At 38.6% G+C, this 15275-nt stretch overlaps 2 protein-coding genes across 15 annotated transcripts in view; both read right to left on the bottom strand.

Annotated features, from left to right (window-relative positions):
• Positions 1-1426, bottom strand: part of cntn1a (contactin 1a) — a 61467-nt gene extending 60041 nt beyond the window's left edge. The window contains exon 1 of the mRNA XM_085462316.1: positions 1280-1426. The gene's annotated coding sequence lies outside the window, so the exon portion shown is untranslated. The remainder of the gene's footprint in view (positions 1-1279) is intronic.
• A 5854-nt stretch (positions 1427-7280) lies between these two features.
• The window catches only part of LOC146704868 (neuronal cell adhesion molecule-like), an 81114-nt gene continuing 73119 nt past the window's right edge, over positions 7281-15275 (bottom strand). For 12 of the 14 annotated variants that reach the window (XM_085462303.1, XM_085462305.1, XM_085462302.1 and 9 more), the window contains 4 exons: positions 14620-14781; positions 13810-13941; positions 12744-12822; positions 7281-9486 (listed from right to left, as the gene is read on the bottom strand). In XM_085462303.1, coding sequence (XP_085318429.1) covers positions 9240-9486; positions 12744-12822; positions 13810-13941; positions 14620-14781 — 620 coding nt within the window. In that variant the 3' untranslated portion in view covers positions 7281-9239. The remainder of the gene's footprint in view (positions 9487-12743; positions 12823-13809; positions 13942-14619; positions 14782-15275) is intronic. The other 2 variants (XM_085462314.1, XM_085462315.1) reach the window with 1 other exon arrangement.

The following is a 15275-nucleotide window of genomic DNA, read 5'->3' as shown; positions in this document are numbered from 1 at the left end:
AATATCTAGCCTATTCACAGAGGATTTTCAAACCTCAGCAAATAACCTGAAAATACTTCGAGTAATTACACTGTGAACCACATAATGCAAAGTTGTGGCTGCTTAAAATATCTTTTGCCCTGACCGCCAATCAAAGCAGTTCATTGGGGCCACTCTTTAGCATCGTAATGAATACTATAGCAGTGTAAAAGCCAAGACATTAAGTTATTCAGTAGTCATGGAGACATAGATCAGGCAGTCTTAACGATGTCAGTTATTTTTTGCCAGACTTGAGCCACTGCTGCTATTAATGAGCTCATAGGTTACAATATTCTCCAATCCGTGGTGAGCCCCATACATATGCAGAATACCAATGTATGTCATGAATCATCATATCTGGGATTTTTTTATATACATAATTGGACTGTGTCCCCAATGAGTGCAATTTTATACACATTTTATGTATTTTTTTTATTATTAATATTCAGGCTACATGTTGGAAGTCTCTTTATAAATGTCCCAAAAGCCCCTGTTGAGTCTCTAAGCCTGAGTTTACCAACATAACATGAGCAGTTCCTCTTCACTAAAACCTAGTCTGGTGAGTCAGGACGCGCCCATGACTCCGTCTCCAGCACCTGACAGAAAGACCCTGCAATGGGCCATTACGAAGCGTTACGGCTCAGTCTGCTGGTAAAGATGACATACAGCCATTAGTCTCAATCAATCGTGGTGCTGAAACCGGGAAGTGGGTTATACTCCCACCCCAGATCAAAGTGTTTACGGATGCCTCTTCATAATTTCTTGGCTGCGAGGGAGCCAGTAGTTTGAATCATCATCGGTATGTGCAGCGCTACCAGGATATGGCCTCTGGCGTGTTTTCATTTATCTCGACTTATACGTTCGGACTTATTACTTCAAAACAGATGCGCAAAAAAGGGGAAAACACATCACGAACCCACCATCGAGTGTGTTTTGGGAGGTCAGGATGTACAGATGCTAAAAAAGCAGCATCCCCGCCACGCACGCCGCGATCATATTGATCACGTTATCTGTCTGGATCTACATGCAAAAAAATCATAAATTCTTTTTGGGTTTTTTGTCTTTTTCGCGTCCAAATCGTTACATATTTCTGCATTGCGGGCGGCTGAATGAGCTCAATCTCATCCGCGCATCCCACTTGCCCGTTGTAAACAATGCTGATTTCCCAGCTGTCAAAAAAAAAGCTGCACCCGGCTTCTTCTGAAATAATGTCAAAAAATCAGTTCTCACGCTGTCTGCTCAGCGCTCTCCTCGTCCTTACCTTGCGTAACGGGCAACTGCGTCCGTCCGTCCGTCCGTTGTGTCCTTCAGGATGCTCACACCTGCTCAGCACCGCATCGCCGGGCGCTCAAGATCAGGGAAAGAAACTGACGGAGCCGCGGTCCTGTCCCCGTGGACTGAAAGAAGGGTTATGGCGGCTGACTTAGGGGGGCGCTAGACCTGCTCGTTCCACATGACCACAGTGGACCCCGCAGTGAAGCCCAGACCACTTTCAGATCAGAGCAGCCCATGAAGTTTTTCTTTAGTTATTATTTAACATAAAATGATAAAGGGGCTGTATTAAAATAATTTATTCTGTCGCCTACTGGGAAGTTTTAGATCTCTTCTTGATTTAAATGAGGGAGAACATGATTTATATATCTTCTTGAGATATGTTTTCCCCTTTTGCCCTTTAAAAAAAAAGTAAATGAAATGATACATATTAAAACTCAGCAGCACATTCTGACATCCAGCAGACATAAGCAAATGAAGCCCATTTGAAGTAATTTTTGACTGCTAAGCGTTTGCCTCAGTTCAATACTCACTATCTTTTAACTCTGATTTTCTCTCCTTGGAGTCTGTCCCAGATATTAATGCATGTACATGCACAGATCAGTTTGTTTTTAACTAATAAACGGGATGAATAATGAATTTGGTTGCTCCGAAAATGTAGTGTTCTTGAATAACCTACACATTTTAAACATCTGTGGGTATTAAGTACAGTTCCCTACAGCTCATTACTGGTGGCAAAGACAGAAAAAACTATAGTTCCTGTTGCTAGATTTGGTTAACCTCCATCCCTCTACCATCTCTCACGTGATGCCAACATTAACCTTCAGTGGTCTCATCCCTAACTGGACCAGTCTCATACACCTGAGTCCCATCAGTTAACACTTGCTCTCTGATATCTTTTGTTCTGCTTTTGCTGCACAGAGGATTTGTCGAATACTTTGAGACCAGTTTTAATGAATGAGAATCAAATTTGTCTGCCTCCAAGAAATAAATAACAAAACACGGACGTATAAATAAATATCTCAGCCCTTCATCGGTCATCAGTTCTGCTTTACCGACTGAAATGTATGCACACAGAAAACTTTTTTAAGACAAACTGGTTCCTATGGAATAGTGTTTATTTTGCAATGCATATGTGCACTTGGAAGCTGATTTTTAATGTGCTTGTTGGATGATTTGTGCTGTGCCACAAACTAAAAATTCCATCCGCTGTTTTGGGCTTGCAGCTAAACTCTCAGACAAAAAATCGTAAATCTTGGATGGATAAATTGATCTGCGTGTCTGCACACTGCTGAGAAACGAGTGTGACGGCAGTCTGCATATTAACTGTCAGCTTGTTGTTCATCGTGCCGATATCAAAAGGGCACCTCTACTAATTACAACACCTTGCCCATGTGTCAGTCTAAACATGAAACCATCTCAATCCCCTGGGATTAGATCTAAATCTTGGATGTAAACACCAAACGCCAAGTAATAATCTGCGGTGGCAGAAGCCTATAAATAATGCAGGAATCCTTGAGAAAGAGCAGGGCAGAATTAATTGAAGGACTTAGCCTCTCTGGCTAAGATATCAAAGAAGTTTTTTTTATGCCTTCTTCTTTTTTTAGTGTGATCAGAAACGGACTTTACATTGAGGGTATGGCCCTCAATGTAAAAGGCAGATCAAGCTGAGAGTAGCAGCTTTGTTCCCCAGAGATATAGTTATTATTCAGACTTTTAATCAAGAAGCGATTGTTTCCTCTCAGATGGCAACTCAGTGGATATATCATTAAAATCATGACACTCCATAGAAAATCACCAAGCCGAAGGGACTTGGTAAGACTGAAGAAATTTATGGCAGCCAAATACAGTAGTGTAGTGCATGGCCCAAAAGGATATTATTCTGCATTAGGGTTATCCAAGCTCTAGTTGTCTTCAACCCAAAGACAAGCACTGTTGTTCCTCTTACAACATGGCAGTGCAAATAGAGACAGATCCTGCTGGTGAATTAGAATGTTACAAGGTCGGTATCTGGGGTGGATAAGAGGAACGGCAAACACCCTGCTGTCTGGAAAGAATGGGTGGCTGACATCTATCTGCCTGGCAAAGGGGGAGGAGGAAAGAGGGACACGAAGAAGCATGGGAGGAGGGGGGGTAAATGTAATTTAGCCTCCGTGATCTCCACAGGGGCCCGTGCAAAGGTAACCCCCACCCATCAACCCAAATACACATGGGATATAGTCGGGGGTGCACAGGGAATAAGAATCAGGGTGTGGAAAGGTTATTATCCTGGTGTAATCTTGATAATAAAAAAAAATGGGGGATGGGTTTTTAGAGATAGTTAATACCAGATCAATAGAACAAAACATTCATTTTTGTTCAGTAAAAACTCCCACCACATGAGCTCATTCCCCCCACCTAAAGGAAAACAGTTATTTGGATACACTCATATTCATCCGAGAAGAGATGATTTCACTCCTACTGCTGTGGTTTTCAATTTCAGGTTAAACAAATCTACCAGTCAGGCTAAAAATACTTAGTCTTGACAGATGTGTGTGTGTGTGTGTGTGTGTGTCTGCGTAATGCGCATGTGTGTATGTGACTATGTGTTGGCTAACCATTTGTCAGCCATATGGAAATGTCACAGAATAATCATAAACAATTATCCACCCCAGCTCTCAAAGCTTCAGAATAGGGCAAATTTACATAAAGAGACACAAAGGCTCTGTCACTTACATACAAAAGAACAGACCCCCTGAAGCTTAGCACACACTTAAAATGTATCAGAAACTAAATGTTGATGCTTTTCTAACACCCTCGTTTCATATCCTTGATTCTTCATAACTTACATGGATGCTTAAAGACTCTTAGCATCTGGTATGCAAATGGGCTGCTTTAAAGCTGGTTGCAGGTTGTTTGAAAACAGAGGATCACAAGAAGGCTGTGTAATGATATTTTTTCCCTATTGGAAGTAGACATAAACTAGCTGTAGATCAATTTAAACCAGGCTTTCTACTCAGTGATAAATCAAAGTCCTGGACACAGACAGATCTGGGAACGGTTAATGGATGCTATGGCAGACGTACAGCCAACACAGGATGAATCCACTGAAGACTGAATGATGAATGGGAAAATGGAGGAGGGGGGTGACTTTGAAGCAGCGGGAAGGGAGGCTGGTGAGATGGTTGGTGGAGACCAGGAGGGTAATGGGGCAGCTGCTTGTTTGATGGTAATGATTGCCAATCAACAGACAAATAATGTGATTCTGCTGCCATGGAATAAGCCTCTTACAGGAAGTCCAGCTATTCGAGGACTAGGGATGTTAACAGAAGGACTAACAACTTCATAGGCTTTCAGCTAAAATGTAGAGTGATTGTGCGGATTGTAATTTGACTACACTATTCGGTAAGGGGATATACATATGTGGCATTTTCTCTTTTTACAGCATCATTAAAATAGTTTTGTTGACAGTTTGCATCATGCAGACTGTGCATTTGCCAGTAAGCTTTTAAAAGCCTGTTGCTTACTCCAGCCATCGGTGTAATTGCCTCACGTCACTAGATGGCAGTAAAGTCAAGAGGTAAAATCTGTCAAATGGAAACAAATTGACAGACAAGTCCTGTGGCTGAAGGTCATAAGGTCATTGAGATCACCACTGCTGCTCGGAGAATGCTGTTTATTTTAAATAATATAGCCTTTGTTCCAGTTGCAATTCACAACAGTTCATTTTTTTTTCATATTCTCCCCGTGACCAGGTCTCATTTTGGACCCCCCCCAAGTATTTTCAAGACACTAGATAGCAAGCTTCCCTGCTTCTTGACACCACTGCTGTGTGATAAAGCACCAGATGGTGGGTTGCTATCTCAATATTTCTTGATAGTGCCCATGATGGAAGTGGCCACGAGTAAGCTCCAAAAAGGTGGAGTCCAACTACTGTGTTGCAAAAGACCCTATAGAGGCTTCCCCAAGGAGTTTCAGGAAGGTGAAGATATCCATATTAGTCTGTTTCTCAGCTTTTGCTCAATGTACATTCATTGATGCAGTTTAGATCATTTGGCTAATTTCACGGTCCAATATCCAAGAGCCCATTTGAAGATTTAAGATTTAAGTCAATACAGCAACACAGCACAGAGCAGTTATCTAAACTCTGCATCCTCACTGTGGATGATGGATACAGCGGCTCCTTTTGAAAAATAAGTGCTTGACTCCGAATTATAACTCACAAACGCACATCTTAAAGCAGAGAATTCATAAGTTGAAGAGGAAATTACGTCTCATTAATATTGATCTATTTTTCAAAATTAAGCAAGCTTACTATTCATCTCTGAATGAAGAAAATAAGAACAACCCCAGCTTACTTCTTTTCACTGTAGCCAGGCTGACAAGAGTCAGAGCTCCACTGACTCTTCCATTAGTCCATTAACCTTAACTAGTAACAACTTAATGAATTTCTTCACAAATAAAATTTTAACCATCAGAGTATAGAAACAGCTTTAGTTAAGAGTTGTGCCTCATCACATGAAGGTGTGGGTCATCATCAGCAGAGGTTTCGAGTGAAACCATTGTGAGACCTTCCCTCAACCTATTGTGTGAGATGTGACGTTAAGGCGCCTGGGAAGGGATCTCAAAACTGCACTGTAGGTGGCAGACAGTTGGTGTCGTGAGCCATCTCCTGTGTTCACGGATAGTCGTTCACAGTGGACATAGATGACTTCTTCCCCTCCTCTTTCAAACCATCGGTCTTCTCTGTCTGAAACGTGAACATTGGCGACCTCGAAAGAGTGACCTTTATCCTTTAGATGCAGATGTACAGCTGAGTCTTGTCCTGTCGAGGTGATTCTTCTATGTACCATGCATTTATGCAGTGGCTGTTTGGTTTCTCCAGGGTAGAGGTCTAAGCATTCGTCGCTGCAGTGCACACCATATACCATGTTGTTTACATTGTGGTTGGGAGTTTTGTCTTTGGGATGAACACGTTTTTATCTGATTGTGTGGATGGGTCTGAAGTGCACTTGGATGTCATGCTTGTAGATGCCACGCTTATGAGCCATGCTTTAGTGCTAAATTTATACTCTTCTTATGGACACTGACCGTGGACTTATTTCTGTGCTTGTACTCCAGCTGCAGTATTCAATACTATCGACTATAATATTCTATTACAGAGCAGTTGTTTGAATCACATTTACCTAATAGACTACAATTTGTTCATGTAAATGGGTAGACTTCTTTACACAATAATATTAATAAGTTCCTTAGTAATATTAATGTTTAGTTCTCTAGCTTCCCTTTGGCAGTATCATGAGAAGCCATATCATAAATTTTCATTGCTATGCAGATGACCCAACTTTTTCAAACCATGAAGCCAGATGAGACACATCAGTTAGCTAAACTGCAGGAATGTCTTAAAGACATAAAGACCTTGTTAACCTCCAATTCCTGCTTCTAAAAATGAAAAAAGTTATTGACAATTAATGGCATTACTTGCCCTCAAACAACACTTCGAGGAATTTTGAACTCTGTTCTGGTCATTGACTTCTCTTCATTGGTTCCCTGTTAAATCCAGAAAGAAATTTTAAATCCTTCATTGAATCCTGTTTCTGGGAGAGGTTTTTTCCTGATAAAAATGACTTTTTCTTTCCCACTGTTGCCAAGTACTTGCTCATATAGGCTTGTCTGTTTGTAGGGTTTCTACCTTATAATATAATGCACCTTGGGATGACTGGTGTTATTTAGTGGTATATAAACAAAATCGAATCTATCATGTTAACAACTGTATTTTATTAACTACGATCCAGTAGCTACTTATTGTCTATTAACTAGCACTTATTAAAATTATCTCAATACAAACTTGACCTTTTTACATATCTGAGTTTTTAGAAGCCTCACCAAAGTGATTTTGATAGCCAAACTGAAAATGGTACACGGTTTTTATTATGTGGTATTGTTATGAGCTGAATCAGAAATCAGAAATTATGCAGCAATTAAGACTCAAGACAGTGTTTGTTATGGAGTACTGAATTTAAATGCATTCACAGCATGACAAGGCAATGACATTTTAAGCCTGAAAACAGATAGTTATTTATTCATTCATTATTTCCTGCAGCTTGAGTTCCATACTTTCACTAAAAGGAAAAAAAATATTACATAGCGATAAAGAAAGAGTCTGTTAGTACAAATCTGTTTCTTAAATACAAAAAAAACATTTGCAATACTGTCAGAAAAGAGCATAATTTTAGAAGTATATTGAGACTTAGCAGAACCAGTACAAATCAGAATAGTATAATTTTGTGCATCATGATATCGACATTGTAAAACAGCAGGATTATATAACTTGGCATTCAAATCAGAAAGCAATAAGAATCTGACTGTATATGCAATTTTCTGTCCAGTTAGTTACAGTACAATGTACACTGTGCACAGCAAGTAGAAATGAATATGTTTATATATATATATATATATATATATATATATATATATATATATATATATATATATACACATACATATATATGTATATATATATGTTCTCTACAAGTTGTCTATATTTATAATATTCCTACCAACAAGTTAAGCCATATCGTGCATGATATCGTCGCTTAGACTGCTGTAAAAGCTGCTTGTTCCTGTACAATCAATTAAGATATTTACAATTTCAACAAATATTCTACATGTCTTTAAAAAAATAAAACTTGATGCAAGTTAAGAAAAACTAAATCTTGATCCCATCCAAAGGCCCTCAAGAGCAGTTAGTAAATGCGAACAACTTTTGCTTAATAGGAGTTGAATTAATGTGCTGTGTCCACAACCACACACAAACACAAATATCCATACACTGCAGAAATACCATTAGGTATTGCAGGCATTTATACATCAGTGGTGGTTCTTACAATGTTTTCATTTGATCCAGTGCAGTGTTTTACTTTTCAAAGAAATCAAAGCCAGTCCTGTGTCTTAAAAAAAAAAAAGCCAAGCACATATTAATTATTCGTCCATCCACAGGGTGCTCTTCTCATGCTTATCTTATCCATCCTTGGATGTGACTTCTGCATTTCTCCCATTGTCTCTGTTCCAGACACTGAAGGCCAGAAAGAGACTTTGCAAGTGAATCAATGCTTTAAAGAAAAGGCACTACCTGCTGAAGGAGCACTTGCAGGGACTGAAGCAAGCTATCACACCATCAGCTATTCCCTACTGGCCTTCAGATCAAGCACAATAAGAGGAGGTCACATGCAGGGCAAAGGTCATGAGGTCATGTGACATGCCATGCAGCACTTTAGCCTCCTTCTTCATCGTCGCAGTGTGACAGCGACTACAGATGAGGACGTATCAGTGCAACACTCTGAATTATAACATGTGCACTGCTCTCAAATTCCACTGTGCAGAATGTTCACTTCATTAAATATAACTTTACATATGCGCTGTACAACATCTTCCTTTTAAACGCACCATGGGAACTGCCTTAATGTAATAGATTACATAGCATTTTTCTGGTACAAGTTTCTGGGTTGGAAAAAAATATACATGGAGTAGTAGAAATTTACTGTAGACAATGCCCCCTATTTGAATAGATAATATGACAACCATCAACACAAACAAATATAGTTCAGACAATAACTGCATAGTCCATATCAGATTTCTGGTAAAAATGCAATAGTTGTTAATATTAAAGTGTTGATTAATATATGGATTTATGGAACTGTCATGAACTGTTAAAGTTATGGCTGAGCTGGTTACTTCCTAAATGTCGCTCAGGGTATAATTAGCTAAGGTTTTCCAAGCTTCTCCATAAGACGTCCGTGTGAAAACATAAATGTCTTTAATGAGTTTTACGTTTCATTTATGGAGCTGGGTATACATGTTTGATCATAAAGCCATGCAGTGTTGGGACAGCCCTGTAAGAGTGATGTAGGGATTGAGGGGGCTTGAGTAGTCAGTGCATCACCCCGCACCGTTCTGTTAAGACCGACTGGCTACACAAAAGAGTTCAAGGAGTTCATGGCTTTTATAGGGGATGGGGCCTCCGAGCTCTCATGGCCCTCAGCAGTGTCCCTACTGGCACTCTTTCCACTATACTGCCCGATAAAGGAGCCATCCTCGTTGAACTGTCCGTCTCCTCCTTCACCGTAGTCAACTAAACTGTCGTCACTGTCGTCTCTCTTAACTGTCCCATTAGATGGCGAGCGGCTCCCTTTTAAAGGTTTATGGTCCTCATTGTCACTGAAGGAGAAAATAACATGCAGGCATTACAGGTGAGATGATGTGACAGATGCAATAAGGAGAATAGTGATCACTTTTTTTTTAGATGGAGCATAGAAGAGCCAATTGTTGCTTTTACCACAACCTACCCCTTAAGTTCGGTAGATAATGGCAAAGTTGTTATATGAATATTAATATGCAGCAATGAATATAAAATACATTTCAATGCACATTCGGGTTGCTCCATGTCTAAAAAATGTTAGCCATGAATGATTAGCTGGTTTCCATCAGGCAACGGGGGAATAAAGCTCAAGCAATCATACCCTTTTCAAATTCCCCCTGAAACCAAATATGAAGTGGTAAATGTGCTGTTTGACAAAAGCATTTTTCTCCCAAGGCAGAGACTGTGATGAAAAACAGAAAATCCAATGAAATGACGTGAATAAAGGAAAGTTTAAGCCAAGTATCCCTGCCCCCAAAGCAAGCACGACGATAAATCACAAGTTGGCAAAAATGCATGGAAAGTCCGCAAAGAAAGTTTTCTTTGGGTATCAGATAGTTGAGAACATTGCATATACACGACTTGAATACCAATGAGATCGCAAAGCTTTCACAATGCTGAGATGCTCCAAAATGGAAAGACAATAAATGGTATGCAAAAGCATTTAGGGGACATGACGGGAATAGAATAGCCACAGATTGCTGACGGCTTATTTTTTGAAGCACTGCACATAATGAAGGCTTTGTGACAAAATATTATACACGATGACAGCTGTGAAAGATAGCAAGCATTTTTCTCCGCAGTGACTTCATTACCCACCGACCCTTTACACATGCTACATTTACAAAACCCTTCACCGCCGCCAATCCCCATCATTGCCCTTACCTTTCCTGAGACCTACACCCCCTGCGTTAGGATGACGACGTCACTCTGAGATCAAACACATTCCTACATTTTACATTTCTGTAAGTCTGGCACTTTAACAGGCAAATGTGCTTTGTACAAGTACAGATTGATCTAAAAATACAGTATACTCTCCAGCAGTCAAACAAGAACAGCTCAGTTGACTTAAGTAATGCCTTTATTGACATACTGTAAGGTTCCAGCTGAGTGTAATGAAACAGCATGGATATAAAGAATACTCTCACAAAGGCACTATAATATTTATACACTTTGCCTTGTGATTTGTCTATTGTGTTTTTACAGCCGATATCCATTGGAGAGATTATCTCGTGGTGTAAATACTACAGACTGGTGGTATTCTAGATTTAAAAATATATCAACACTTTTCTGTGTAACATATTTATTTGTGCCAAACACTTCCAGTGCTGTCTAAAAACCAATAACAACTCATTCGTGAGCCACATTGTTACAATGGGCAAAAAGCTCCTTAATTATGATGAACATGAACTCTGTTATTAAGCTGATTCCCACATATTCTATCCTTTATTTTTTTTTTATTTATTTCACACTTGGTACTACAATCAAACAAAACAACCACATCTTCTGTCAACAAAACACAACAACCATGTGTGAAAAGGACAACCATGTGTGAAAAGTCCTGATTCGGTGCAGACTTACAAGCACAACAAACTGGCTATTGAAAATAGGCACCCCAAAAAATACACTGTCTTTGAGATACTATTCCTTGTAAACTACAGTAGCCAGCTATTTTAAGAAGCTCTTTAAAGTTAAAGTAACCTGTTTTTAGAAATTTAAGTCTTCACTGGAAATGTAAGAGTTGCAATGGAGAGCTATAGATAAGCGGGAGGATTGGGCAGTAGTGCGAAACAGACGACTATTCTGTTGATCTTTTCCCAGAAAAATAAAATCTAGAATAACACCAATCATAAATGATTTCTACTAAAGAATGGCTATTGGCCTGTTGTAAATAGCATTAACCAGCTCTGTCCTCTCAGTGTTGATTGCTTCCCTCAAGCGTGCTGACAATTTCATAACATACCCATATGCATCTATATACTGTATATCTATATCTATCTATCTCTCTCTATATAAACAATACTTCCATTCAACACATTATTGCCTACAGCAAAATTTCATACATAATATCAAATCTTAAAACCATGCATATCACATTTTTATATATAATTAATGATATGTATTTATCGCACATCTTCTGTCTCACATAAAATCCATAGAACAGATTCATGTATACATAATACAAAAAGGAATATAAAATATAAAAGCAAGACCATCTTAGAAATTCACTTATAAAAAAAAAGAATATTCAAAAATGCTAGTTTTACAGAAGTAAAGTGCTTCATTGTTCTGTATTCTGCATATGATTGAAGAAGCAGCCTAGAAAAAGGATGCTGACAAGCATAGCTGGATAACTGAAGTGACAGTTAACAGGACTGACCATTTCAGAGATTTTCAATCCTATCAGGGTCATGTACTGTAAGTAGCAATACACTAGGCAAAGTGTTAATACTAATATATACATATACATATATATCTATACATATATATATATATATATATATATATATATATATATATATATATATATATCTATATATATATATATATATATATCTATACATATATATATATCTATACATATATATATATCTATACATATATATCTATATATATATATATCTATACATATATATCTCTATACATATATATCTATACGTATATATATATACATATATATATCTATACATATATATATATATCTATATATATATATATATCTATACATATATATATATATATCTATACATATCTATACATATATACATATATATATATATATATATATATATATATATATATATATATACTATACATACAATGTATATGATTAGCTTATTAGTTGAAAAGCTTGGGGTCAGTTAGGGATGTGTTGCAAATGAAAGTAGCTTATACTGTTTATTCCTGACAGTCTTATTTGTAATGTTAAAACACCCTAAACCACGAATCCCCTGAACCTGAAGAATCCTGCACACATATCAAGCACACATAAAGTCCAACACAAACAGCATCCAGGGTGTCCCAGAATCCAGAAACAAAATCTTGTACTTCACGGTGGTAGAAGATCAGACTGGGTTACTTCCTCTTGTTGTTTTGACTTTAGTTAATGGTGATTCTGGTTGATTTTTTTTATTAGTTTTAAGGGTTGAGAAGTAGGAGGGCGAGCAGAGCTCCAGCACAGAGTGTAGATTTAGGAAAGAAAGTGGGAACACGGGGCAAGTGGTTGATGGGTACAATCTGCTCTGGGGACTCCAAAGGCTGGGGCACTTTCTCTCACCTGTATTCCACAAAAGTACAGTCGTCATCTTTCATGGGCTGGAACTCAGGGTCTGTGTGGGCATCCTCCTTCTCTTTGACTGGTGAGATACAGGAAGCGATTTAGTCAAACTGGCTTTTAAAGAATTGTGAGAAACAACATGTTTCTTAAGCGATATGACGAAGACAGTCGTTCAACATCACCCATGAAATTCAAAAACCGTACCCGAACTTAAATTTGGCCGACCTCAACTTCGAGCTCAGTCTTTGTGTACCTGTAGACTGTTTCTCCCTGTCCAGATGCTTTTTTTTTGTTTCTTTACTGGAAAGTCTGTTCTGACCAACACATTTTAATTTAAAATTTTGAGGGAGTTGACTGAATTGATTGTTGAATTGATATGGACAAAAGAGCTTGCTTGCATGCGCCACAGTTCACATCTGAATGTTCTCTGAGATGTTACACAAGAAATATGTGTTGACAGTCTGACTTGGGAGTGAATTGATGCCTAAACTACTCCACCCATCTGACCCCTATATAAGAGCCAAATAAAAATGACAGGCATGCTCCTGGTTGCGCTCCTAATCTGATGCCCTACCTTTGGGCTGTGGACACTGTGCAGTCTTTCACGCAGAAACCCCAGTGCAGCCCCTGCTCTTAACAAGAGAGCAACATCACTGTGACATAGAAATTCATGTTTTCAGTCCAAGTTTGTGGTTATGTGCAAATGGTCAGAACAGGACTTCTGCATCTAAAACACCAGGAACACTAGGAGAGGTGAATTGAAGGGGAAATGGGCCAAATAGAAATAAGGTATGGTTTTCACTCTTTATAGTTGGACTCACAAAACCTGACTGTAATTTATGGGTTCATTAAAACTGATTAATGTGTGAATCTGACAACAGTGAATAAACCCTGTCAATACAAAAAACCTATTCTCCATTAATGTGAGATGTATACTTCTTTAATGAATGGTTTGATCCAAACTATGTAGGAGTTTGTAACTGTGCATTTTAAAAAGTTCTGCTCTAATAAAGTTGTTATTATAGAAACAACTGTCTTTTTTTGTGGTGATTGTGCCATTACTCACCAGGGTACTTCCCTCCTTTATTTCTCTGGATGAAGCAGATAATGAGAAGGATCAGGATGAGCAGAGCAATTGCACACATGAGGCCAATGAACCATCCCTGAGTGGCGATGTCCACCTGTCTGCTTGCCACAGCTGTCCAGAGAAGGGGAGAAAGACTTAACATTTACACTTGCACTATTTTAACATCTTATCCCCAGTAGCGAGGGAAAACAGCAAAAATTATCCACAATATGTGCTAAAACAAACATGGAAGATCAAGTCAGCGTTTGAGCAGATATCCCATCTGATATGATGAATTTTCAGGTGACGAGTGAATCAAGATTGCATATTATTATTGACAAAGACTTTAACGTTAGATGAGCTAGACAGTTCCTAACATTATCCTATCCGTGACTTGAGCCCGAATTAGTAGTAGTACACAATCAAAGAAGTAACATGTACACACAATTACAGACACACACGCAAACACGGACAGTGACATACAACGTACGTTAGCACGGGTGATATTAAGTCAAATAAAATACTAAAAACAGACTGAAATTCTATATTAGAATATCCACTTCTAAAATCCCCAACAGTGCGACACTGACATTCATTATGCATTAACCAGAAAATCATGCTGTATGTTCTGTCCACATCACTACAGTACATGTCTGGCATATAGAACAACCACATCACATCTGTTAAATCCATGCTCGATTCTGTATAAATATACAAAAGCACAAACTACTCCATACGCGACACACGACAAAGTGTAAGGCCAGGCTCAGCCACACCGAGGTGGAGGCGAACATCCAGGAAGTGCCTCACCTGGGAGAGTAACCAAGAGCTCCTTGGAGTGGTGGAATTCTTGGTCGTGGTGACCCAAAGCCACCAAACGGACCCTATAGCAAAGGCCCCCCTTTAAGCCTTTCAGCGTTATGTTCTGAGAGCCATTCACAAACTCTGTATTCCAGTCCTCTTCACTTTCACCTGCAGGAGTTATGTTCATCAAGAGAAGTATGTTTGAAGGAGCGAACACAACTTCAAAAAGGCCATGGAGATCATGACATTATGGGAACTAATTGTCTGAAAAGAGCATCTACTGGTATGGCATTATGCTGCAGGCAAATGTTAATATTCATGGAGTTCTAAAAAATCCATTAAGTCTATGAATGAATTATTATTGTGTCCCCGAAAGCTCAATGCACTGCAACTTCAGAAAAGCTGCAAAGTGAGAAAAATCATTTCACCATTTTGATAATATGTGTGCTGTTTAGAAAATACTGAATTCAAAAAAATAACTAAGCTGTAATGGGCTTTCTCATTTTTAAAACTTGCTACTTTTGGATTAGGTTGATATAAAAGTATATTTTCTGTTCTTGTTCCATTGCCATGAAAGGTGGTACATAGCGATAAATGTAACTGAAATACATAAAAAAGTGCTTTTCTAGCTTTACAATAAAAGTCATATTCTCCCATTAAAA

The sequence above is a fragment of the Copadichromis virginalis genome, linkage group LG7 (genome assembly GCF_057382275.1).
Source record: "Copadichromis virginalis isolate Kocher_CV1m ecotype Utaka linkage group LG7, C_Virginalis_male_GT1.1, whole genome shotgun sequence".
In the NCBI taxonomy this organism is placed as follows: Eukaryota; Metazoa; Chordata; class Actinopteri; order Cichliformes; family Cichlidae; genus Copadichromis; species Copadichromis virginalis.
The sequence above is the reverse complement of the archived record's forward strand: the minus strand, read 5'-3'. Positions and strand labels throughout refer to the sequence as shown.